At 46.8% G+C, this 24,911-nt stretch overlaps 1 protein-coding gene across 5 annotated transcripts in view; it reads left to right on the top strand.

Moving 5' to 3' along the window:
* The window catches only part of St6galnac3 (ST6 N-acetylgalactosaminide alpha-2,6-sialyltransferase 3), a 491,799-nt gene that overhangs the window by 185,942 nt on the left and 280,946 nt on the right, over positions 1-24,911 (top strand). For 3 of the 5 annotated variants that reach the window (XM_051165947.1, XM_051165948.1, XM_051165951.1), the window contains exon 2: positions 18,316-18,510. In XM_051165947.1, coding sequence (XP_051021904.1) covers positions 18,316-18,510 — 195 coding nt within the window. Of the gene's footprint in view, positions 1-14,382; positions 14,526-18,315; positions 18,511-24,911 lie in introns of all 5 variants that reach the window. The other 2 variants (XM_051165950.1, XM_051165949.1) reach the window with 2 other exon arrangements.

The raw sequence follows: 24,911 nt of genomic DNA, 5'->3' as shown, positions 1-24,911 counted from the left end.
GTGACCTGGAGACACAGAATATGCTTATATGCTATTGGGCAAATATAAGTAAACACACAAGTCTTAGGGTGGCTAGAAGACCAGAGTAACTTTATCAAAATGTGGGTAGAATCTTCTTAGTCTCTAATTTTCGTTCTTGATAAAAATGTTGCTTAAAAAAAAAAAAAAAGAAAAGGAACGAGTTCATCATATGGCCTTCATGTGAGAATTTTTCTTCTACTTCTTAAAGACTGTTAGGAGACCATATGATCTTCAGGTGCCTTCATCCACAAATAATTCTGATGCCAAAGTGGCATGTTTGCGGCAGTGTGCTCCAATCCTTCCTTGTATATTGCTTCACCATTACGTGAAGACATTGCACTTGCTATCCTCACTCCCCACATTGGAGCTTTGGAGAAGAACAGTGTGTTGGCTCTCTCTAACATCCTTGGCAAGTTATCAGGGTCACCTTGAGACGGATACAACTCCATACAGAGGGTGAAAGCCTGTACAATCCCTGGGAAAGTCTGTGTGGTAGTGGCAGTGGGACCATGCAGTGACATGGTTTGAGAACGCTATGTCCCCAGATGGCAAAAGTTGAGGATTCTTTTCTTCCTTAGGGGCATTACTGTTAGCCAGTGGGAACCTGCCTCCATGACACTGCCCTCGGCTTGTGTTCTCTGAATCTTCTCCCAGTTTTACTGTTTGAAGCTGGCGTTCATGCATAGACAGTCTCGTGCTTTCACACTCCTTGCCCTCCATTTCCAGAGCATGTCTTAGCTCAGGAGCCCAAAATGTCCACGACAGATTCTCTTGAGTGACAAACTGTGAGTGAGTAGTCATTGAATACCTGAGCATGGTCTAGGAAGATGGGTGTTCAGGCAGTGCCTGCTTTACATGAGGACCAGAATTTGGAATTCCCCAAACTCACATAAAAAACCAAGCCAGATGATGCATCCCAGTGCTGGAAAAGGTAGGGACAGAAGGATCCAACATGGGGCTCACCGACCAGCTGAGTTAGTAAGCTCAGTGAGAGTTTTTTTGTCTCAAAAAATAAAGTGGAATGATTGATGAAAACCTTCGGTGTTGACCTCTGGCCTCCACATGTGTGCCTGCACGCACACATACAGATATATACCACACACGTAAATACACACAAGAAAGAGATGTCAGTAGAGGACTGACAAGGCACGTCAAAGTTCAAACACATACAGTCTTAGCTGTGTAGAATCTTCCAGCCCACGTCACCTCTCTTATCTGAGAAAGTAAGTTGAACTTAGACCTTCTGTCTTTTGTGGTGTGGCATTCAATAAATGTGCAGATTTGTGGGGAATACCAAACTTCTTTGTCGTCGAGTTTTGTTATAAAATTACAGTCATTGCATGTTTCGTGTCTTCATGACTGTGACCAAATAGCTAACAGAGTCAACTGAAAGGACGGAAGGAAGGGCTACAGCCTCCAGTTGCGGGTTGAGGTTCTTTGTGCCGATGAGGTCATGGCAGGACCCTGAGGCAGCTGCTCTCCTGCACATACAGTAAGGAAACAAGAGAGGGATGCTTGAGCTCTGTCCCCGGCACTTTGTGTGAGTCTAGACCACAGCCCTGGGAGGGAGCATCTCCCGTCTCAAGTTAAGTCTTTCAGACACACCCAGAGATGTGTTGTGATTCTAAATCCAGGCATGTTTATTGTGACTCTAGTGACTCTGGAAAATGATGAAACATGTTACCCATGTGCAGCCCGCCTCAAGTTTTCTACTCAAAGTGATAACCACAACAAAGTGGAAATTATAACCCTTGCTTAATTCATTGACTCACTAACAATTCTTCCACACATAACACGTACCAAAAATAAGTTTAAAGGGACAGGGGTTCAAGATATAGTCTCTTTCTTCAAAGCATCTAGACATGTTCGTTTGTAGGCCTAGACAGATTTGTGACCAAATATAGGCTAATTCATCCTTGAACAATGCTACAAAGACAGTTCTTTAGGTGAGTCTGGTAGGAAGCAGGTGCCTCAGTGCCATTGGTAAAGAGCCTCGTGTCACTGCAGAAACACAGAGAGGGCTCAGTCAGTGCCAGCTGGTGACAGGGACAAGCCCAGAGTTACTTATAGGGAAGAGAAGTTTTAAGTCTAATGAATGCGTCTAAATTCAAGAGACTGAGGTAGGAGACTAATGTGCGAGTGAGGCCACTGTGGCCTTGTATTGAGTTCCAGGTCAGTTGGAACACAGAGGAAGGTCCTGCCCCCAAAGAAAGATGAGTGAATGAGTGAGGGGAAAGTAACAAATTATCAAGTCCTCTGGAGCAGATTTGTGTAGACACTGAAAGCTGTGAACTCCAAGGTGGAGCATTTCCCAGAATTCTAAGTGCAACTGCTCCGAAATGTGAAGATTTTCAGTAGCAACGTGATGCTTAAATTTTTCAAATTTAAGAAGCATTTATGATTTGAAATTACTGAAGTTGAATATTCAACAGAAAAAAAAAGTCTGTGTACATAGAAAAAAGAAGAAAAAACTCCTCCAAAATCTGAATGCTTTTTGGTCCCAGCCTGTCCCATAGGAAGTGCCCACACCATAGCAGTGTGGGATATGGTGACAGGCAGGAGCCACAGCAGGCCTTCTGTGGTGGAGAGTCATACACTTGGGAAGAGAGGGATGGCACTGGGGAAAGTGTCGGGTCGGGCCACACAGCGGCTCATGTGCTGTGCCATGTAGACACTCTCCTTTCACATGAAGAGAAAGTGGCCGGCCAAGGGTGGAAGGGCTTGAGATAATATGTCACCATTTGTCAAATTCCCTTTTACCCTGAAAGATGGGATCCATTAAAATCTTTTGCCCAAGAATTTCAAGAAATGATATATATCCAACAAGAATCCTTAGTACTGGTGGAAGGTGTGATTTCTAGCGAACTGTTCCATTGGGGGTGTCTGAAGGGAAACCCCAACAGGAGCATGAGAGAGAGGCCCAGGCCAGGAGACCAGGCCACCCTGGTGGTAGATGACAGGGATCCTCCCACAGCCTCAGGGACAGAGAGTCCTGAACACCCCATGGCACACCACAGGCTCTCCTAGGAAGTCAGCATAAATATTTGATGAGGTCTGCCTCCCTGTGGCGGGCCCCTCTCAGCAGGAAGAGGCATCTGGCGTTCCTTGGTGGGATAATTTGTTTTCTTAAGCTTCGCTTTATGTCCTGGAGGTAGACTCTAAATGCTCCTAAACTATTTTGATTTTGAGTCCTTACAAAAGTCTTCTTTCTCTCACGTAATTCAATGTAAAAGGCAATAAAAAAATGATATATTCAGAAATATTCAGGACCTGCTCTCTGTGCCACGCGGGAATAAACTATCTTACCACTTGCTCATCCCACGGGACAGCGCTGCGCAGCTCACATCTAGGAAGCGCTGCATGCTTTTGCCTCCGGTTTTCCTGCCATTGTGTGCTCTGCAGATTTTTGTGCAGATAAAAGGTGCCCTGTCTTGCTGAACTGCTCATCTGTTTTACTCGGGGGAGAAAAAGGCTTTGTCAAAACAGGAAGCAGAACCTGATTTGCAGAATATCACCTAAAAATAAAACACACAAAAATGTCAAAATATGCTAAGGATATGGGCCAACTTAATGCTTTCAGAAAGTTGTTTAACCAGAGTGGGAGGGGATATTTCTGAGGAATGGCAGAATGGGTGTTGTCTAATATTACCATGGGAATCGGTGCTTAGGCCCTGGGGAAACTCAAGGGTATGCAGGTGGCTTTTCTCTTCTGGTGTCAGACGAAGACTGTGCGCAAGGTGGACCCACCCTGCATGCAAGTCATACGCAGATCTACAAACATGCTCCGGTACTTCCAGTGGTTTTGTCAGGCTGTGTTCACAGAGCTCTGGCTGGGCCGCCTTCACTAGTGGAGAGGCTCTGGTGGGCAGCTGGCAGTCTTTGCAGGAGTGAGGAGAGGTAGTCAGTGGGTCCTGGTGCAGGTACGTAGTCACCCTCTGAGAAGTTTGACAAGGCTTAGTTATGAGGACTTCCCCTCACTACTCACAGAATATATGCCAAGGCAGGGACACTCTAGAGGATTAGATACGAGGGCTGAGGAGTTGCCAAGCATGTGTGTGCATGTACCCACACACACAGAGAGAGAGAGAGAGAAGGTGTGGCACAATTTTGCTTGTCATCTTCCTGTTTTTTAAGTGAGGAGAAATGGTCATCGTTTCTTCACAGCTGTTTGCCATTCTTTCCTGGGAAGCAGCTTCATGCGTATTTTCATGAAAATGTGTACTGAATAAATCTGAATATTTGGCTTATGAAATTGTCAAAATAATCTCCAGAGAAAATTTCATCTTTATGCAATCCTGTGTAAGATCTGAAAAGAGATTTTTTTCTTCCTTATTAAAAAAAAGAAAGATGCATCCAGTGAACATTCTCAGGCAACCCTCTCTTCTGTAGCATCATTTCTTATGAAATTACACATTTCTGACAAACTAGTTCTATAGACACCTAAAATGCCCACTGTGGCAGCCGAGGGCCTCATGGATTGGCCATGTGTGTTAACACATCTCTTTTTGTCTGTAGCTGAGAGACAACTCAATCTGTACTATACAACCCTGTAGAAAATACAACATTTGTTCTCATCCAAGGGTTAAAAGAGCAAATTATCTCTTAGCTCAAGCTTTTTCTCAGAAGGTGGCATATACCTGCAGTCAGGTAGGCTTCGGTGAGGGGCAGTTATTCTCAGCCAAGATGGAAGATCACAAATGCTTGTCCCGTTTCTGTTTTGATTATGTAGTCACCAGTTTCAGATGGTGAGTGTGTTTATGTGAGAACCTAACTCTGAGTTAAGTCCCTGGCCTGGCTGGCCCCAGAGGGAAGCCCTGTGCAGTGCTGTGCTTGGAGCTGTCCTTGGTACTAATGTCAACATTGGAGGCACAGGATGCTGCAGAAATGACTATATAAATGAGGAAAACTGAGGTCCAGAGAGGGAACCTGCAGTCACAGTTGGGCACGATGTGTGGAGGCAAGGCGTCTGGCCCTAAGCTATTACCCGTTCAACACTAAGTGGTACACTGGCTCCCATCACTTCTGCCTGGGCTGTTGTGTTGAAAGGATTCTTAATTTGCATCCTGATTTGGGGGGATGGTGCTTTGGTTGATTCATAATATCTGTCTGAGAAGAAAGAGAAAAGGAAAGCTATTGCATAGTTTTGCCGAATTTGGAGATGATATGGTGGGTCCATAGTAATTTCTGTCCTGAAGGATAAAGAAGCAACTTTCCCAGGAGAGAAAGACAGGACGGGAAAGAAGCTGCCCGTCCAGGTCCAGGGGAGCTTGTGGGAGCTGAGTGTGGGTTTAAGAAAGGGGGTTAGGTGAACTGCCTCCCTGTTCTGTGTATCGTGTCCAGCCCTCTCTGTGTTCCCTTGTTGATTTTTACAAACAAGGATCCACATTGACATAGAACGAAAGTGTCCAGGATTGTGGATCTAGTACAGAGCTCTGAGGTTTTAACTCTTAGGCAGGCCTCAGGGACGATTTGGGTGAGGAAGGAGAGTGACAGGGTTGGAATTTGGACACCCAGCCTGAGATGACAAGCATACATTGTAAATAGTTCATGGATCAAGCTGATGGCAATAAAATTGTTGAGCACTGGCTGATGGGCCCTAGCGTGGTAACCTCTTGCTGAGCAGCGGTTATCTTTCTGCCTTTGTTGCTGGCGCATAGACGTGCCATAAGAATCACACTAATATGCTTTAAAGTTGTCCATGCATTTCAGCTTTCTGCCAGCACAGTATTAAACCTACAACTGATAATCAAACTGACCTACTTAGATATTCAACTATTCTTAGAACAATGTTACTTTATTACTAGGGGACCCATGCGTGACTAAACTCTGCTTGTGTTTTGGTCAAAAGCCATTTGATGTGTGTCAACTCTGCCAAGGTAACTTACACCTGCAAGAGGGACATGCATGTTCCCCAGGGATGCTGGGAAGTGCCTGAGTTTCTTCCTACACATAGGAGTATGTGGGATGCACCCACATGCCGTGTTAAAGGGGCAGGGGGCTTGCTTTTGTTGTTTTCACATATTGTATTGGTTGCTTTTCTTGTTGCAGTGATAAAGTATCTGCCCACAGCAGTGTACTGAAGGAACGGTTTTATTTCTGCTCATTTGAGGGTCCGTTCTACCACGGTGGTGAGGGCGCAGCAGGGGATGGGGCAGATCCAAGGCTGTGTCACCTCACCTTCTCCTGTCCATTCGGTCTGGCTACCGGAGCCCATGGGTGAGGCCAGGCAAGTGTGATGAGCCCTCCCAGGTCTATTAATCTGTAGTTCCCGCACAGGCATGCCCTGAGGTTTGTTTTCTTTGGTGATTCTAGATCCCAGAGTCTCGGACACCTCCTGGAGTCCCTGTCTCCTTCCTCACAGGACTGTCATGTCTCTTCCCTGGGTATGAGGTGAAGAATATTTACAACAGCCCGGCTATCACCTCTGCTTCTCTAGAGGATTGTGGTGGCAGGGACTACAAGCTGCAGCAATGATCCGGCTATTTCATTGACTTCTAGGATGTTGTCATTTTCAGATGTCTGGCGGTTCAATATTCAATACTACTTTGCAATATGTAAGCTGGGAGCAGAGTTACATCCTCTCAGAGAAGATGGTGTGATGGGTAGAGTGACAAGTGTTCCCCGGGGAGCATTACTAACCTGCGGCATTTGCAAAGCCGTGGCGCCATTGAAATTACACAAGAGCCATCCTGGAACCTGATTATAGTTCGTATTTACAGGAAGGATTATTTTTTTTCCTGTTTTTCCTTTTGGGTCTTTCCAAACAGCAGATTTACTTCTGCACAGTTTCAACTGCATGGGAGAGGCAGCCTAGTGTGTCACCCCTTGGGGAGTCTCCCCAGACTCTCCATCACAGCTTTTCTTCCTTACAGTGTGATTAATGATGGATGTATCTTACGAAACCATGACATAATAAAAGCCCACCTTTGACTACCACTTTCTTGTTGCTAGGAAATGTCCCAGAGGTACTTTATATGTAGCCACTCATTTCAAACGCAAGCGATCATGTTGGTTAGGTACTCTTATTTGCTCCTGTTTCAGGTGCCAAAACAGGCACAAGGAGCCTAGTCAAGGTGACCAGGTTACACGGCTCTGTAATGCATCTTGACCGTCCTGACTCTGTAGTTAGCTTCCTTCTGAAAACTGTTTTCCTCCTGAAAATCCTTAGCTGTGTCGCCCAATGGTCATGGGGCACAGAACAAGCTGCACCATCCCTTCCCCTCAGAAAGGGGACCATTGCCCTGGCTGAGACAGTGCACTTTGTTGCTGCCTACTGTTCCTCCAGTGGTAAAAGATTTTTACCTTTGAGTGCTTAGCCCAGAGCTGAGGTTTGAAAAGGCACAAATTCCTGTGGGCCCTTTAGTGAGAGCCACGTAGAGGCATTGCTCCGAGCAGCCTGCCAGCTACAAGTCCAGCTCAATACGCCGGAGCTGTCCTCACCATCACACTCCATTCAGTGTGACGCTCCCACTAGGCTCCCACTAGACCTGCGCAGCAAGCCCTGGGTAAGGAGGAAGAGACAGAAACTATTTGTGAGTTTTCCCTCTTGAGGGGGAAAAAGAAGCCATTGCTCCTCATAATCTAAACTGAGTATTTTCAGATCATTCAGCTTTTTGTTGAGAAGATGGTATCATTTCCTTTCTTCCCTCCTCCATTCTTTCATTTTTCTTCTCGGATACTCATTTGAAGGTACTGTGCATGGTGCTGACACGTGAGAGGAACATGACGTTATTCACACCTGCAGTGAAAGCTCAGTGGTAGAGTTAAAGGAAAATATTCCCCTTAGCTCATAGCCCATCCAGCCTGCCTAGTTCGCGCAGAAGCCTAGGGGCGAGTGAAGGAGGATCACAGGGGAAACGCCACCTGAGCCGCTTTATGTCTGAACTTGCAGAGATGGGGATGGTAGGCAGGAACACGGTAGAATGGCACAAACAGGGCTGTGAGATCTAGGTAGTGAGACTGGAAGCGTGGAGAAGGGACAGGGAAGGGAAAAGAGACATGCGCCAGCCCTTCCTTCCTTCTGGACCATGAAGAGTCGTGTGGAGCAATGCAGCAGAATGTGCTTGGAAAGATAAATTCTGCATTATGCAAGTTTACATGGGCTCAGAAAAAGATGAGATCCCAATTGGTGATGGCATTGTTGTCCAGTCCACAAGGTTTTAGATGATTTTGATGGTTCTGGTCAGGACTTCTGCCCTAATGATGCTTGGACCACCAGAATTTGTGACCGTCTGCTCTGAATGTCCTTGCCTTCAGGCAACAGTCATTTCTTGTGGTAAAAAGTTGAGCAGATGCTTCTAGAAGACAAATGCAGATGGTGAGGTACATTGAAAGAAGCAGAGTGTCTGGACTGAATGCCTAATTGCCTTCTTTGTCCCTGGTCCCTCTCCCTTCAGTCAGTGCGAGGGACACACAGAGAGAGGCTTTGTCAGAGCAGAAGAACGTTCTTCCTTGTGTGCAAGAGTTCAGTGTGAAGAAAGAACTTTATGGCCATCTGCCTCATCTTCCAGTGCTCTCACTGTTAAAACTTGCCTCTCTGACTAAATTTCTGTGACCCTCTCTCTACCCAACCACAACACAAGCCTTTGCTCTCAGAAATGGTCTTCCTCATACTCCACATGTAACCATGTGTGTTTAGCCATGGTAACACACACTAGTAGGCAAATGCTGAGGAGGACAAAGCATGAGGAAGAGCGTGAGTTCAAGACCAGCCTGGGCTGCCGTTTCATCAGGATGTAGCTCCTTTGGTAGAGTCCTTGCCTAGCGAGCAGGAAGCCCTGTGTCCAGTCCTCAGTGCCTCCTCAGACTGAGCATGGAGCGCTATGCCCGCAGTCTTGTCACTCAGGAAGTGGAGGCAGAAGCAAACAGAAATTTAGGGCTGTCCTCAACTCTACAGTGGGTTTGAGGCATCTTCAGATACAGACACTGTGATGGCTTGTGCAAGATCAAGCCAGCCAGCATTCTGACTTTGATTTAGGAGGAACTCACAAGTCCCTAGCCCTGGCTGAGAGGAACTCACAAGTCCCTAGCCCTGACTGAGAGCTGTTGGAAGGTGAAGGCTTTCCAGAGATGGACAGTTGGCTTCCTTTAGGGGTGTGGCCTCACATGGTTTGTCCATGCACCAGCGGATGGGTCTATATCATGTTCGTGCACATGGCATCAGGTGTATCCTGTGGGTTATAAAGTAAAAGAACAGACTATGAAGTTAGGAGGAGGCTTTTGGAGGAGTCAGAGCAGAGTAGGGGCCAGACATAAAAATGCATTGTACATGTACACAAAATTATCAAAGAACTGTTAAAAATATCTAAAGACATTTTTTTTAATCTCCAAAGGGGAAGGAAGTAAAAGAAACTGTGCAGGTGTGTTAGTAGCACATGCCGATTTCTTGCTGTGGTTTGAGCACAGGGTCAGAAGGGTTTGTGTGAGCTCATGTCACAGATCCATTGCCAAGGCTCATGGCACCTTTAGCACCTCAGTGTGGTCCAGCCATAAGAAGCATCCTTCAGGGAAACCAGATCAAACCAGACTTCCTTGGACAGCTGTGGCTGTTCTCTAGGGCTTGCTTTGTGGACAGAGCAGTTAGGGTGGTAGTGTCCCTGAGTTCTCTCTAGCCCTGGGAAACCCTGGCCAAAGCCTTCTGCATCTGTAATCCCTACTGACTGGGTCATGTCTGATAGGGAAATACTGACAAGTGTCCCACATTCTAAAGGGGGCTCACTGGGCTGAATGAATGTGTTGTTTCTCTTACCCCACCCCCACCCCTTTTCTTTAGTTGTGTTTTCTGTAGCAGATCTTCACTGAACTCCCATGGAGACTGTTTTGCATGAGGGCCTTCCTGTCCTCCTCCCCTCCCTCCTCCCATCCTCCTCCTCATCTCCCTCCCCTCCTCCTCCCCTCCTCCTCCTCCCCTCCTCCTCCTCCCCTCCCTCCCCTCCGCCTCCCCTCCTCCGCCTCTCTCCCCCCCCTTCTCCTCCCATCCTCCTCCTCATCTCCCTCCCCTCCTCCTCACATCCTCCTCCTCATCTCCCTCCCCTCCTCCTCCCCTCCTCCTCCTCATCTCCCTCCCCTCCTCCTCCCCTCCTCCTCCTCCCCTCCCTCCCCTCCTCCTCCCCTCCTCCTCCTCATCTCCCTCCCCTCCTCCTCCCATCCTCCTCCTCATCTCCCTCCCCTCCTCCTCACATCCTCCTCCTCATCTCCCTCCCCTCCTCCCCTCCCCTCCTCCTCCCATCCCCTCCCTCCTCCCCCCCCTCCTCCATCATCCCTCCCTCCTCCTCCCATCCTCCTCCTCATCTCCCTCCCCTCCTCCTCACATCCTCCTCCTCATCTCCCTCCCCTCCTCCTCCCCTCCTCCTCATCTCCCTCCCCTCCTCCTCCCCTCCTCCTCCTCCTCCCCGCCTCCTCCCCTCATCCCCTCCTCCCCTCCTCCTCCTCATCTCCCCCTCCCTCCCCTTCTCCTCCCATCCTCCTCCTCATCTCCTCCTCCCCCCTCCTCACATCCTCCTCCTCATCCCCTCCCCTCCTCGCACTCTCCTCCCATCCCCTCCCTCCTCCTCCCTCCTCTCCCATCTCCCTCCCCTCCTCCTCCCATCCTCCCTCCGCTCTCCCTCCCCTCCTCCTCACATCCTCCTCCGCATCTCCCGCCCTCCCCCTCCCTCCCCTCACACATCCTCCTCCTCATCTCCCTCCCCTCCTCCTCCCATCCTCCTCCTCATCTCCCTCCCCTCCTCCTCAGATCCCCTCCTCATCCCCCCCCCTCCTCCTCTCACACATCCTCCTCCTCTCTCTCCCTCCCCTCCTCCTCACATCCTCCTCCTCCTCCCGCCCTCCCCTCCTCTCCCATCCTCCTCCTCATCTCCCTCCCCCTCCTCAGATCCTCCTCCTCATCTCCCTCCCCTCTCCTCACACATCCTCCTCCTCATCTCTCCCCCCTCCTCCTCACACTCCTCCTCACTCCTCCTCTCCCCCCTCCTCCCTCTTCCTCCTCATCTCCCTTCCCTCCCTCTTGCCCCCTTATGGCTCCAGAATTCCTCTTTCCATTCTTATGTCACGTGTGTTCTCTCCTCCCTCACCTGCATTCCCTGGAACCCCTTCCCCTGTGTCATTGACCCTTTCTAGTTTCCCACACTCAGTGCCCCAGACACACACACACACACACACACAATCTTTAGAAGTTGGGGTCTGAATATGGCAGAGAATATGTGATGTTTATCTTTCTGACCTGGTTATTCCGTGGGATGGAATATTTCCAGTTCCACTTATTTTTCCTCCAAATTTCATAATTTGGTTTTTCTTTATGGCTGAATAAAATTCCACTCTGTATTTGCACACACATTCTCATTATCCATTCATGTGCTTAAGTATATTTATTTGTTCATAGCCACCCAAACAGTTTGGCTTCTAGCAGGATTCTACATAAGTAAAGGAGTCATGGGATTGTGGAGCTGAGAGCAAGGCCTTGCCCATCCATCACGTGGTGCCTATGATCGCCCATGATAAGACAAAGGGCGCCCAGCATCCTATAGAACTGCGAAAGGATTACTATCTTCCTCCTTGTTACCCAAGGCCCCCTTGTAGCTGTCTTTCTAATGCTGGGAATAAAGCCAGATTTAGGGGAAATGAATTAAATGTTTCCACAGTTACGGATTTCAAGTAAGTATACTTACTATGCTTCACATCAGCCTCTTAATTTCCATATGAATTAGATACTTGGCTTGTTGACACACTGTGGACTTAGAGCTTCTCTACCAAGAGCCTTCCTATTGGCATGAATTGTGGGGTGGTTTGAGTCGGAACGCTCCCATAGGCTCATACATTATGTGCTCGGCCATCAGGGAGAATAATAACTGAGAGGGCTTAGAAGGCGTGGCTGTGGTGGAGGGAGTGTCAGTGGGGGGAGGCATTTATTTTCAAAAGCCCAAGCCAAGGTCTTCAGTTCCCAATGTAGAGCTCTCAGCATCATGTCCCCGTGCGCCTGTGCGCCCCCATGCCTCCCTTCATGATGATAATGGCTAAACCCCTCAAACTGTGAGCCAGCCCCCATTAAATGCTTCCCTTTTATAAGAGTTGCTTTGGCTGTGGTGTCTCTTCATGGCAGTAGAACACTAAGACAAATGGTAGCGACCTGGCTAATCCACATACTGAACTTGGGCTCTGACCGCCAGTAGGATCTCGATTCCCGAGTTTGCCTTTCCTTCATCTGTGACTATGAGGGAAGGGCGCCGCGCAGCCTGAGGCCTTTATTGCTCTTCTGGAAAATAGATTGCATGAGCAACCTACAGCTCTCTGCGTTTACGCTCTACCTGGACTTCAGTGCCCTGCTGGTTGCCCTGTGGGTGAAGGGAGGATGGTTCTTGGAATGATTGTTGTCTTTTTCCATGGCAAACTGAATGTCCATTGGTGAAAGGTGATGAAGTTACCCGTCCTTGCTCTTGACTGTCTTTCCCTTCCCATCCTCTAGAGGGAGCATTCCAGATCAACTATGTGTCTGTCCGCTGGAGCTGCTGTTATATTACGATCTGTGTGAGTACGTACATGCATAGGTTCGTGTGTGTGTAGTGTGTGTGGGGGTGTGTGTGTGTGTGGTCGTGTGGTGCGTAGGTGTGTGTGTGAGTGGTGTGTGTGAGTGTGAGTGGTTGGAGTGTGTGTGGTGTGAGTGTGTGTGTGTGAGTGTGTGTGTGTGTGGTGTGTGGGGTGTTGTGTGTACGTGTGTGTGTGAGTGGTGTGTAGTGTGTGTGTGTGAGTGTGTGTGAGTGTGTGTGTGAGGTGTGTGTGTGTGGTGTGTGTGTGTGTGAGTGTGTGTGTGTGCGTGCGTGCGTGCGTGCGTGTGTGTGTGTACGTGTGTGTGAGTGTGTGTGTGTGTGTGTGTACGTGTGTGTGTGTGTGTTCCTGTGAGTATGTGTACAAAGGTGTCTTCCTCTATATCTTTCATCTTATTTTTTGAGACAGGCTTTCTCACTGAACCTGGATCTCATCAACAAACAACCTCCAATGATACTACTGTCTCTCCCCTGCCCCCAGCCCCTTAGTTGGGGCTGTAGCCTCATGCCAGCATTCTCAGTGGACTTGGGGTTCCGAACTCAAGCATCCTTGCTTGCAGAGCATGTACTTTACCGACTGAGACACCTTTTCCAAGTGCCCACTCTTCCTTCCTTCTGAGACTGGATCTATGACTGGGACCTGGGACGTGGATCTGGTTGTATGTCTGAGCTTCAGAGATTGTCCTGACTTGGGCTCACCGGAGCTTGGGTGACAAAGCACATGTCCCCACACTGACTTCCCACGCGTGTGCAGGAGATCAAACTCAGGGCCCTATATTTGCGAAGCAAACAGTGTACATATGGATCCCTCTCCCCAGCTCCAAGTCCTGACCACATCAAGTGTTCTCCATCAGCTTCCTAGATTCTCCCTCCCTGATGAGGTCCCTGTGCTGACCTTGTTTGACCTCCACTGCTCTCTTGCTGAGAGCGTCAGTGACTCCATCGGCAGCTGTGCAGCCTCAGGCCGCCCTTGACACGGCGCTGCCTGTTTTATATCTTAAAGTTTGTTAAGCATCGTGTCCCACCAGGACATTCCACCTTTTTATTACCACTTTCTTGACCCCAACCCAACAAAAAGCAAGTGACATTTCCCCCCCGCAGCGGTCACTGACATTGAGAAGTGGGATTTTAAACAGACTGTGGACTCAACAGACACAGTAAATGAAGGCTTTGCTCGTTAACTCTGAGCTTTGCTACGTTGCCTTCCTGAAAATGGCGAGGAGCTTTATGGTAGTCATCAAGAAGCCAGCTGGGGTCTGGACAGTGACGCAAGACTGAGCCACACTGATGACATGTTTTGACCTGAGAGACTTGGCATTCAATGTGTTCACAAATAAGCAATCGGTAGGGACAAGCTGGGCTATGCGGTGAGGGAACCCTCAGAACCTCACAACTAATCAGATTGCCGTTGCATTTCAATGTATTATAAATGGCAGCACATGAAGAGAAATTAACACCCATCATGACGTGTACCTTCTTGATTGCTATGTAGCATTACTTAAGTAGGGAAGCACACGTTCATTCAGGTTATTGTTTAGGAAGGAGCAGGTCTGAAAAATCGTTAGCTGCTGCCTAGGTTAACAAAGTTTGTGTTGCATGGTGAATGGTTAATTCTGAGATAGGAAGGATGAAGGTATCACTTAATATGGCCGGTGAGTTCAGGAGGTGCACACTTCTGGGCCTGTGTTCCTTCCCTTCATCATGAGCTCTCCATGAAGTCTACTTTGAAATAGGTATTTCTGCTATAAAGCCTGATGAATTATATTCCAGCTCTAGAGAGCGAGCAACTGTAATGTCACATTTTCTGATGTAGATTTTTTTTCAGTACAGAGGGGATTAGATTCTGAATGTCTCAGCTGCTAACAGCCCCTCCCCACTTCCCCCAGATGAAGAACAAGGAAGGAATAAACTTCCCCTAAGGCAATTTGTCAGATCTACTTGGCACAGTGTGGCATCCTTTCTGAGCTGGTAAGGATGAGTTGCCCCAAGTAATTCAAGGGTTTGCAGCTGCTTGGAACATTGGAGAAAGGTCTCTCTAGTCTTTTATCATGCATTTCACAGGGCTTAATGGGGGCCCACCCCACTAGCTATAATACCCATCAAAAATGCAGCAGCCAAGAGCTGTGGAGGTGGGTGTGTTGGCGACATGCTTGTCACAGGCATGAGCACCCAAGTCTGGTCCCCAGAACCCATGTAAAAAGCAAAGAAGGCATAGGCCTCTCATATCAGTTCTGGGGAGAGACAGCAGAGACAGGAGGGCTCTGGGGTCTGTGCCTAGCAACACTAGCTGAGACAGTAAGCTCTGCATTCAGTGAGGGACCTTGTCTCAAAGCAGTGTGTGGAGAGTGATCAGGTGGAGTGTCTCCTGTGACCTTTGGCTTCCGTGTGCATGCACAAATACATATCCCTGCACGTCTGTGCTTACACAAAAGAATTTAACAACAGGCAGTTACACTCTAATAGTGTCTTTCACTTTTAGAGTGTTCACTGGTGCCTCAAACCGTGCTCCAAGTTTAATCTCCATACACCTGGCGGGGTGGTTACTTTATTTTTGTGTGTTCTGTGTAGCGTGAAGTATCTGTTGAATCAAGCCTTTCACATCGTCGACTGACAGGTACTCATTTTTGTCCTTTCAAGCCTAATTGGTGGCTGTTTTATCTTAAAGTTGTTCTGACTGCTTCTGTGTCAGTTGCTGCCTGTGAAACTGATCTTCTGAGTGTTGATTCACTCAACATCGTGGTTATCACATGGCAAATGCAGAATAAATTAGCTTATGATCTGTTTAGTGCAACCTACCACTAATGGAGTACATAGAAGCCTTTTAATCAAACGTCTCGATGGCTTCTGACAAAACAGTGGCCCATGCAATTGCTCTTCCCTCTAGCTGGAATGCCCTTCCACCTTAGGGCTGCTCACCCCTCCCCCATCCTTGGGGACCTTATTTGAATGATATCAGCTCAGACCGGCATGGCCAGCACTGTCCCTCCTATAACCACCACACCTCTTTTTTTTTTTTTTTTTTTTTTTTTTTTTTTTTTTTTTTTTTTCTGCGCTCTTCACTCACCCATGCTGTTCCCCGTAACTTACCCTTTGACACAATCCCATTTCATTGTCCCCTTTCCTTGTCAGCTGTATTAAACTATGACTCTTTGGAGCCTATTCTGCCTGGTTGATTTAACTTTCTTTTTCAACATCTTTCCTAGTCTACAGTGGGGTACAAGCTCCAAGGCGTGGCTACATTCATGTGGGTCATGTGTATTGGTACTCAGTAAACATATATGCTCACTGCCTGCACGTAGCTGTGTGTGTGCTGGAGCGCCTCAGCCATGGTCTTTGCTGCCTATGATGAGGCAGAAGTGATTGCTGGAGAATACAGTTGTGTCAGGTCTTGTTCTTATGTTGCAGAGATTAAAGTTACGCCTTCTCTAGTGAAGTTTCGGGGTGCTTTGTGATGGGGTACTTTCATGACAGAGGTGGAGCTGGCGGTCTGGCCCCTGTGAATACACTTCTGGGCGCAGTGCGGAGGCGAGGTGCCTGCTCTCCACCCAGTGGCCCACCCACTCTTTGCTTGTTATCGTTTTCCTTTGATAGTCCCAGGACACAGACATAGATTCCAGTGCCACAGGCTTTTCGGCACTGTGTCTTCATCCTGTTTTGAAATTTCTCTCAAAGGGGGTTGGTTTATTTTTGTGTCCTGTATGCATTATGTATGCATTGCTGTTGCGAGTGGTGGATTCAGAAGGGCCCTCTATGCCTTTGTCCCTGGACCCCCAGCCATGCAGAGAGCCTTGCTGGGTTCCGAAGTTGACAAGAGCACAGATTACAGCTGGTCTCCTTCCGAGAAGCTGCTGGTGTGGAGGGTGACAGAAAAAGAAAGGCATTCTTAACTGTCTGCTGAATGGTGACTGGCCTCTCTGCTTTTATTTACCCGTCTCTTCTGGCCCATGCCCCTTTAAACTTGTGGCATCCATCACCTCATTTACGCTGTTACCTTGACACATTGTAGGGTTGTGGACACAATGATTCCAGGGAAGAGCAAATTAAAACGTTTCTTCATGATTAGAAGGTTAAATGAGGTAAGGCCGGGTTAGTGGGGAGATAAGGGGTTCTGAGGAGGCAGAGCTCAGGGGACTCTCGAGTGATTAGAAAATTAGGCTGGCTAAAGGAGGAATGTGGGTTTTATAAGTTGCAGGAGCTGAGCAGAAATAAAGACTTTAGGAAGTGCTGGTGACATCTGGGTGCCTGTGCCTGGGCTGAGCCGTGGCCCAGCATGGAGCAGCTCTGCTCTGAGGCTTCTTTCTTTTCTCTGGAGATTCTGGAGCTAATTACGCTGGCACTTAACTGCCCCAAACCCAGCCATGATGACGGCAGAAGCACTCATTTGCAGAAGCTCAGGCTGTCTTTGTTTATTTTTGACGATGGCATGGAGGTCAAGCCCCACTTCCAGTGGTCAGGGGCCTTTCACTGTGTTAGTACCTTGTATGTCGCAGCTATCTAGGCTCAAGGCTGCCTCTTTGTGTCTGCCACTAGTGTTCTATCAGATAGACTCAGCTCTTACGTCTCAGCTGAGGATGTCAAGCCTCACATGGCTTCTCCTCACTGCCCGTTTCCGTCTTTCGCTCTGTACTGAATGGACTCGCCTCTCACTCATTTTTTAACCACCTACTCCCCCTGCCCCAAAGCACCATACACGCTGCTGGACTATGACAGGCCTCCCCCACCAATAGAAAAATCCAACAAGTGAGCAATGCTTTGGCTCTCTGCCAGCCCCCAGACTCAGGATGCACATCTGAGCATGGCGCCCCTGGTGGCTCACTGTAGTTATCACTTGTGTTTCCAGCATTCTGTCTGTGTTCTACACAGTAAGAGAGAATGATTGGTTCCTATGAATAACCTACACTTTCTTGTTTCTGTGCCGGCTTCTTCCATCTGGAAAGACCTGCTCACATGTCTCTACCAATCAAACATGCATTTTATCAAGCTCCATCTCAAGTATATATCCCCACTCTTCCTCGGTGGCCAGGTACAGTGGCTCTAGCTTTCCCTCTTCTTGGTACATCCAAAGGAATGATGGTCTTGGACTGTTAACTGTGCTTAACATGTCCAATTTACATGGAGTGCACAGGTGAAGTTTTTCTGTTGATAGAAACTTCTAGAAACAGACCCAGAAGTATGAGATGGGAATGAAGCTGGGTCAGCCATGATGTGAAAAAAAAAATCGTGCATTTCCCTCAAGTGTTGGTTAGGTACCTGTACGGTTTAAAGGGTACCACTGTACAGAGGGCGTGGCTAAAGAGAGCGTGAGAAGCACATCCTGGGGCTTCAGGAACTGGGAAGCATGTGGTAGGGAAAAAAATTGCCATAATTACACTGTGAGAAAAGTGCAAAGCGGGGAATGATGAGGCTTTGTACCTTTGCTGGTGCTGCCAGGTGAGTGGTGAATGGATTGGCGGGGCGTAGGGGGGGAACCATCTCCTATGACTGGAAACATCTTTGAGTAGGGAAGAAAGAGGGAGGCAGGCTAGAAGAGGAGAAGAAGGCTCTGCCTGCTCTCAGCAGCTGGCACATAAAGGCCACCTGCTCGCCAAGTGATGCCCCTCTGGCTCCCACCCCACCCCACTCCAGCCAAACTGTCCTAAAAGTCAGAATCCTCTGATTTTTCTGAGAGACAAAGAAGGAGACCCTGCCCCGCCCCTGTGACTGCTGCTGGGTCGAGGCCACTCAATTCTTCCTCCTTTTCTTCTTCTCTTCGTTGCAGAAGAAGTCTGTGTTTGTGGTGAGCTTCATAGCCCTGTGCCTCCTGCTGTTAGCCATGCGCCTTGTCCATGACACAACTTTCCCTTTGCTGCTGAACTGCTTTGGACAACCTGAACCCAGATGGATCCCTCTGTCCTACACATTCCGGCAGCCTCTTCGAACTCACTATGGATACATAAATGTGAGGACCCAAGAGGTAAGGCATGAGAGGGTTACCTAGGAGGGTATCCATGGCAACTGTTTTCCAGTAGGAACAAGATGGCTTCCGAGTCATTACATCTACCCACTCTGTCCCACTGAGATTCTCTGGGTGCCTGACAACATTTTCTGTTTTCTTATTCTTAGAGACCTCCTGGCACATGTCTGAAATTTTTCACTCCCCTCTCACATCAAACCACCAAATCACTGGCCTCCTATGGAGCTGAGGAAGCAATTACCTGTTTTCCTGGTGGTTTGGAGCCTAGTGTACATATCTGTCCATTTAGATGCTCTGATCAGTGCCCACCAGCTGGAGAACCGACTGGCTTTTTTCCTGTAGGTCCACCTGGCTGGGGACAGCTCTTTATAGAATTTGAAAAAAATTTGTCTCTTTATAACTCTGTAATCCTCAGACCTAGAGCTAAAAAAGGCCAAGCTGAATTTTAACATTTGCAGTGGCTGCAGAGATAATGGGATTTAACATCTTTCCACATTTAAAGGGGTTAAAGCCATTTAAATCCTGTGATCGCTGAACTTTTAAATCTTTGTAGCCAATTGGTGTCCCAGAAGAGGGTAGCCGAATATTGACAGCCAAGAAGTGTACACCAGGCTAGAATTCTCTCTCTCTCTCTCTCTCTCTCTCTCTCTCTCTCTCTCTCTCTCTGTGTGTGTGTGTGTGTGTGCGCGCGCGCGCGCGTGCAGGCACGCACGTGGGCATGTGCGTATGTGCGTATCCAAGCGCATACCTGCCCACATGCATGTGGAAGCTAGGAGACAATATTGGACAACTTTAGGATCTGATCTTCAGGATCTATCCACTTTTTGTTTTGTTTTGATTTTGAGGTGAGGTCTCTCCCTGGTCTTGAACTCACCAAACAGTAGGCTGACTGAGCAGGGAGCCCTAGATCCACTAATTTCTGCCTCCCCAGTGCTGGAGTCACTAGCATGTGCCATTGAACCAAACTTAAATATTTTCTGTTTGACAGTTTAATACATGTATACTGTGTGTTTTGATGAGATCCCCTCCAACTTCATGTGCTCCTTTTAAAACCTCACTGAGTACTATTGGCTTGTTCATGAGTGTGCTACAGCCTCTGCATGTTCTTATGTACAGTGGCCCTGTCATGTTCAGGGAACACCATGAACAGTAGTCTTTTTTTATTTATTTTTATTTTTTATTTTTTATTTTTAGTGTGAATTCTTGGGAATCTAACTTAGGTGTGCATACTCACATGGAAAGTACTTACTGAGCCAAGTCCTGCAGACCTGTCTTCAGAATTTCACTAGCAAGCATCTGTCTCATAAAGTACAGTGGGGGGGAGGGGAATCCTCAAAAATAACGTGAAACATACGGGGTGGCGAGACTGTTTTCACAGTCCTTTTTGTGGGATGGAGTAAGTGTGAGACACAGTGGTATTGATGCAAAGTCCAGGCCTGTTTGCGTTGTTGGTAACAAAGATACAGTTAAGCCCCAGTGTCACACACACCTGAGGAGAATTTGGGGACAAATTCTTGGTGGACTGCTATTTTGTAAACACCCTGGAGAGAAGGGTGGCTGGCACACAGCTCTTTTGGCCAGTGGTATGTCTGAATGTTGCTTTCTGTTTTTTCACCCTTTGCACATGGTTTCTGTATCTCCAGGATTTATAGGCTGTTTATTAGACCTGTGTAGTTGAGGGAGGCAGCATTAATAATATATAAATTCCTCAGAGTCCTTGATGTGTATCCTCTAATTAGTTTTAAATTAACTTTTGAAAGTCTCTTCCTTGAATTTGTTGAGTGTCCTGATAAATTGATTACCTGTGTAAAAATGTGTCTTTTAGAAGAGCTCGCCTCACTCTTGTCTCTCGTTTTTTTATCTTTTGCTGTCACTTAATAGTCTATAACTCTGAAGCATGGGTTAATCACTTCACCAGTCCTGTCACCGGCTGAAAATGGGACACATGGATAATGTATCTCATGAATTACACTCATGCGAAATACACCGCTAGATAGTAAAACCCTTTGATTTGTCTAATTATTTGTGAATTGAATTTTGGAGTAGTCCCAAACGCTTCTTCCTGTTGCTTTAAGTTCTGTCCTGCCTATGCTGCCATGGTGCGTTGTGCCCTCCCAAACTGTGAGCCAAAATAAATCCTTCCTCTCCTAAGTCTCATATCTCCAGGTATTTGGTCACAGATGTGAGGAAAGTAACCAAGACAGTCCTTATATCATGTAAAATTACAATTAAATAATCATGCTTCCCTTAGGTTAGTCTGTACATTGATGTGGGTGTTGGTCATGTCCCTTTCTGAGGGGGCAGCAAAGGGAGGTGCTTCCTTTTCTGCACTTTCAGTCGTCATGACTTGAGGGTCTCAGAACACTGATGCAACTACTTAGCTCTATGACTTCTTGAAGGCCTTTTCATCCTATCTCACACTACCTCACGCACTCGTCCCAGGGAAACACTGTACAGAGGCTATCATATAAAGAACCAGTGCACACCCTTCTTGAGGTGAGAGTGGATTTCACAGGGGGGTAGAGACTGTCTTGGCAATCAAATAAGTGTGGAAGCATCACTATCCATGATGCAACCTCATTTATTATTTTTTTTTGTTAAAGAATGGTTTGTTTCAGCTTAAACCTCATGATTATAGGCAGGACAGGAAATCAAGCAAGAAAGGAAGCAGAGACTAGTGAGAAACACTGCTTATCCTAGCTTGCTTTCCAGTTTGCTCAGCCAGCTTCTTTACAACTCAGCCAGGTTCTGCCCTGCCTAGGAATAGTGCTGCCTAAACTCCACCTATCAGTCATTAACCAGGAATCTTTCACAGATGTTGCCATAGGCCAGTCTGACCTGGCCATTCTTGAATTGAGGTCCTCTCTCCCCAGGTAGTTGTGTCACGTTAACAATAAAAACTAATCAGCATAATCTGCTTCTTGACAACGTCACACATACATATTACTGTTAAACCATAACCTTTCCTTTCATGTTCCTCTCCAAGATCTCATGGTAAATCATAATATTAAGTACATTAGAATTTTTAAGCATCCCATGGTATTTTAAAAATTCTAACATATAAACATTTTTATCAAGACTAAATCTAAAGAACCATTCTATGATGTTAGGACAAAGTGACCATATTATCAACTGACATTGAACATGATTTTTTTTTTAAAAAAAAGATTTATTTATTTATTATGCATACAGTGTTCTGCCTGCATATACACCCACAGGCCAGAAGAGGGTATCAGTTCACATCGTAGATGGTTTTGAACCACCATGTGGTTGCTGGGAATTGAACTCAGGACCTTTGGAAGAGCAGCTGGTGCTCTTAACCTCTGAGCCATCTCTCCAGCCCCTCAAGATGATTTAAAAAGCATGTCACCCATGGTGGTTTAAAAAAACCCCACACAGATTTACACTTGGCATTATTCTTTAAGAGATTTTTTTCCCCCATAAGAATTCTAAACATTACCTTTAAATTATCAATTGTAGTCTGGGCAAGGACAAATGATCTAGACACTTGAAAATTTGTTTCAAGGCACCATTGTTCCTTCTGCTGAGATCATGGCAATTGAAAGGGAAAGAGAAAGAGAAATTCACTTTGGGCTGGGTTCTAATCTTAGTTTCCTACAATTGTCTCAGTCACTGTGTTGGGCTTTTATGTGGTGTAACATTGTGTAAAGACATTCTTTGCCCAGGCCAGCCCACCTGTAAGTCATCCCCATTGGCTGCTGGAGAGTCAAGCACTGATGACGATGAACAGGAGGCTGTAGCTAGAGATTTCTGGTAATCAGTTTCAGGGCAGACATCTCTCCCAGACCTGGTAAGAGAACCAGAAAGTGCTAGGGCTGAGAGAGGACGGCTGGTGTTTGGGGAAAAGGGTCCTTTCCCACAGCGCTCAGGGAGACGTCTGGGTATCCAGAACACAGCAGTCAAGGATGGGGCTGTGTTTTCAGTCTCTTAGCGATTCAACTAGGCTGAAGTTTATCTCTTTTAAAACAGAATCTTAGCCCGGGGTAGACAAAATATGAATACTTTGTATCAGTTCCTGTGACAGCCCATGTTAAGTCTAATTAGAGATGCACATAACATATTGGTGTTGCAATAGAATGTCCTAAATTGTGGTTATTGTAACAATTAAGGAACAAAGCTGACTTTCCAGGCAATAAAAGAATATGCTTACCACATTCAGATAAATGTGCACTTGTAACTAAGGCTGGCGTGAATGGGTTTTTTATGTTTGGGTATATAGGCTTTAGATTTTTACATAAGTATGGAGAGCAATTATATGCAAATGTATTCTCTCAAAATTTTGAACTGATCAATTTAATAGTTAATTAAAATTTGAAGATGATTCCCATTTGTGTAATTGTAAAGAACAAGAAATTTCAACTCTTAAGTTGCCTTACAGAAAGAAACAAATTAATGTATCATGAAGATCACTCATTTGACAAGTGCACATTGGATTTGTCATTTTAAGCACTATCATTTTTTTTCCCCACCAGCTTGAGGGCATGTACTTGTTGAGTGGAGGAAGGATGATTTGATTTCTCAGGCAGGTTGTGTGAGATAGCAGCTCTCAATCAAAAAAAAAAAAAAAATCTCAAGACAAAGTAGGACTAAATGTGTGAAGGTTGACATCACTGAGGGTTGAGATAACTCCAGGGTGACCTTGGGGCATGTGAGACTGGTACCATGATGCTTAGCTTTAAATGCCAACTTGGCAAAACTTAGAATCACCCAGGAAGAGAGGCTTAGACTGAGAGTGCAGTGTGACTGGTTGTTTTCTGCTCCTGCTGCCTTGCTTCCCTGCCATGATAAAGCCCTCCTCTCCAGGGTGCTTCCTGTCAGGGTGTTTTATCTCAGAAACAGAAATGGCTCTAGGGCAGGTGCTCAGGAGCAGGATGAAACAGGTAGAGAACATGGAGAATACAGGAAAAAGAACAAGGGGAAAGCTGCACAGTCTGCCCTAAGCCTCTGCTGTGCCCTGTGAGCAAGGCGCTACTCCCCCAAACCCCAGTGAGCCACTGATGCTGTATTGACAACCAAATCACCTGGTATTGTATAAGTGTGGTGCACTTCCATTGACCCACTCCCTTCCATTCTAATCTCGTCGCCACTGATTGGCTGCTGGTCTGGCATGGAGTGGCTTCACCTCACCCCTGTAAGCCACACAGGGTGTCGCTTTTAATCATGCTCCCTTCTGTTGCCCTAACGTGGGCACTCTATGCCAAGGGCTACAGTAGGCATGCACATAGCTCTGATTTACCCGGGATGAGAACTAAACACTCACTGGGTAATGCCAGGGCCGGTTTGCCTAGAGTCAAACAAGCTCTGTCTAGTTATAGAAATATAGACAATAGTTACATAGTTATATAGACCGTAGAAAACTGAAAATGCGTTGACTGGTTATTATGACCTACGATGTGAATGAGATCCCCAGAAAGGGAAAGGTCACAGTTACACTTATAGGCAATAACACGCGTATACTGAGAGTGTGTGTGGGGGTGCATCCATACACATTAACTACATACTATATATGTATACATTAAACATATACATGTATGCAATATATACATGAACCTGTGCTTCTGGAATGATTTCCACTTTCCTAATACAAACATGTGTTAGCATGTGCTCACACATATACATTGTGTAAGAAATGTAAATTCACATAAGCTAGCCTTACCTCTGTTGGGGTCAGCTCTTGCCCTCTGACCACAGAGGCCGATTACAAAGTCAGATTATGATAAGAAAACCATAATTGTCCCAAGGCCCAAGGAGAGCCATCCGAACCGCTTCCCAGATTTTCATTATATTTTTTCCTTATTAGCACTGCTGACCAAAACTATTTGTCCTTTGGGTGGTAGAGTGTTTGGAATATGGTCCCGCGGATGTCCTGTCATATCCCCAGAGGAATGAGACCAAGACTCTGAGAGAAAAAAAATAGATTGTACAGGAACCTTGAAGCCTGGGCTGATTCCTGGTCCAGTGGCCAGCCATGTTGGAAGCCAGCGTCCCCCGCTCTGTGGCTCATGCATAACATCTATAAACCCTTATCTCTCACTTTGGCTTATTTAAGTTTTGTTTTTGCTTTTGTTTTGTTTTTGTCACTGGCAGCCAAGAGGCGCAGTAAACACATCATTGTTTTCTAGCCACGCCCAGAACCCTGTAGCCCATCTTTGGAAAAAGTTGCCCACTAGAGAAGGACAGAAGCATCTTTCAAAGTTTCAAACTCTCGAAGCTGTTGGGAGGACAAGCGCCAAAAGTCACCATCAGACAGCTGGGTGAGCACAGGCTGCGCGCTGAGGGCTTTGTGCCTAGGAGCGGGTTGCATAGTAAACCCACTGGTCCTTGGAGGAAAAAATCTGAAGGCTTCAAAAGCAGGCAGCATCTGGACAAGCCTGGCCACT

This window comes from Acomys russatus, chromosome 23 (genome assembly GCF_903995435.1).
Source record: "Acomys russatus chromosome 23, mAcoRus1.1, whole genome shotgun sequence".
Lineage (NCBI taxonomy): Eukaryota > Metazoa > Chordata > Mammalia > Rodentia > Muridae > Acomys > Acomys russatus.
Note: the sequence above shows the minus strand (reverse complement) of the source record. Positions and strands in the feature narration are given on the sequence as shown.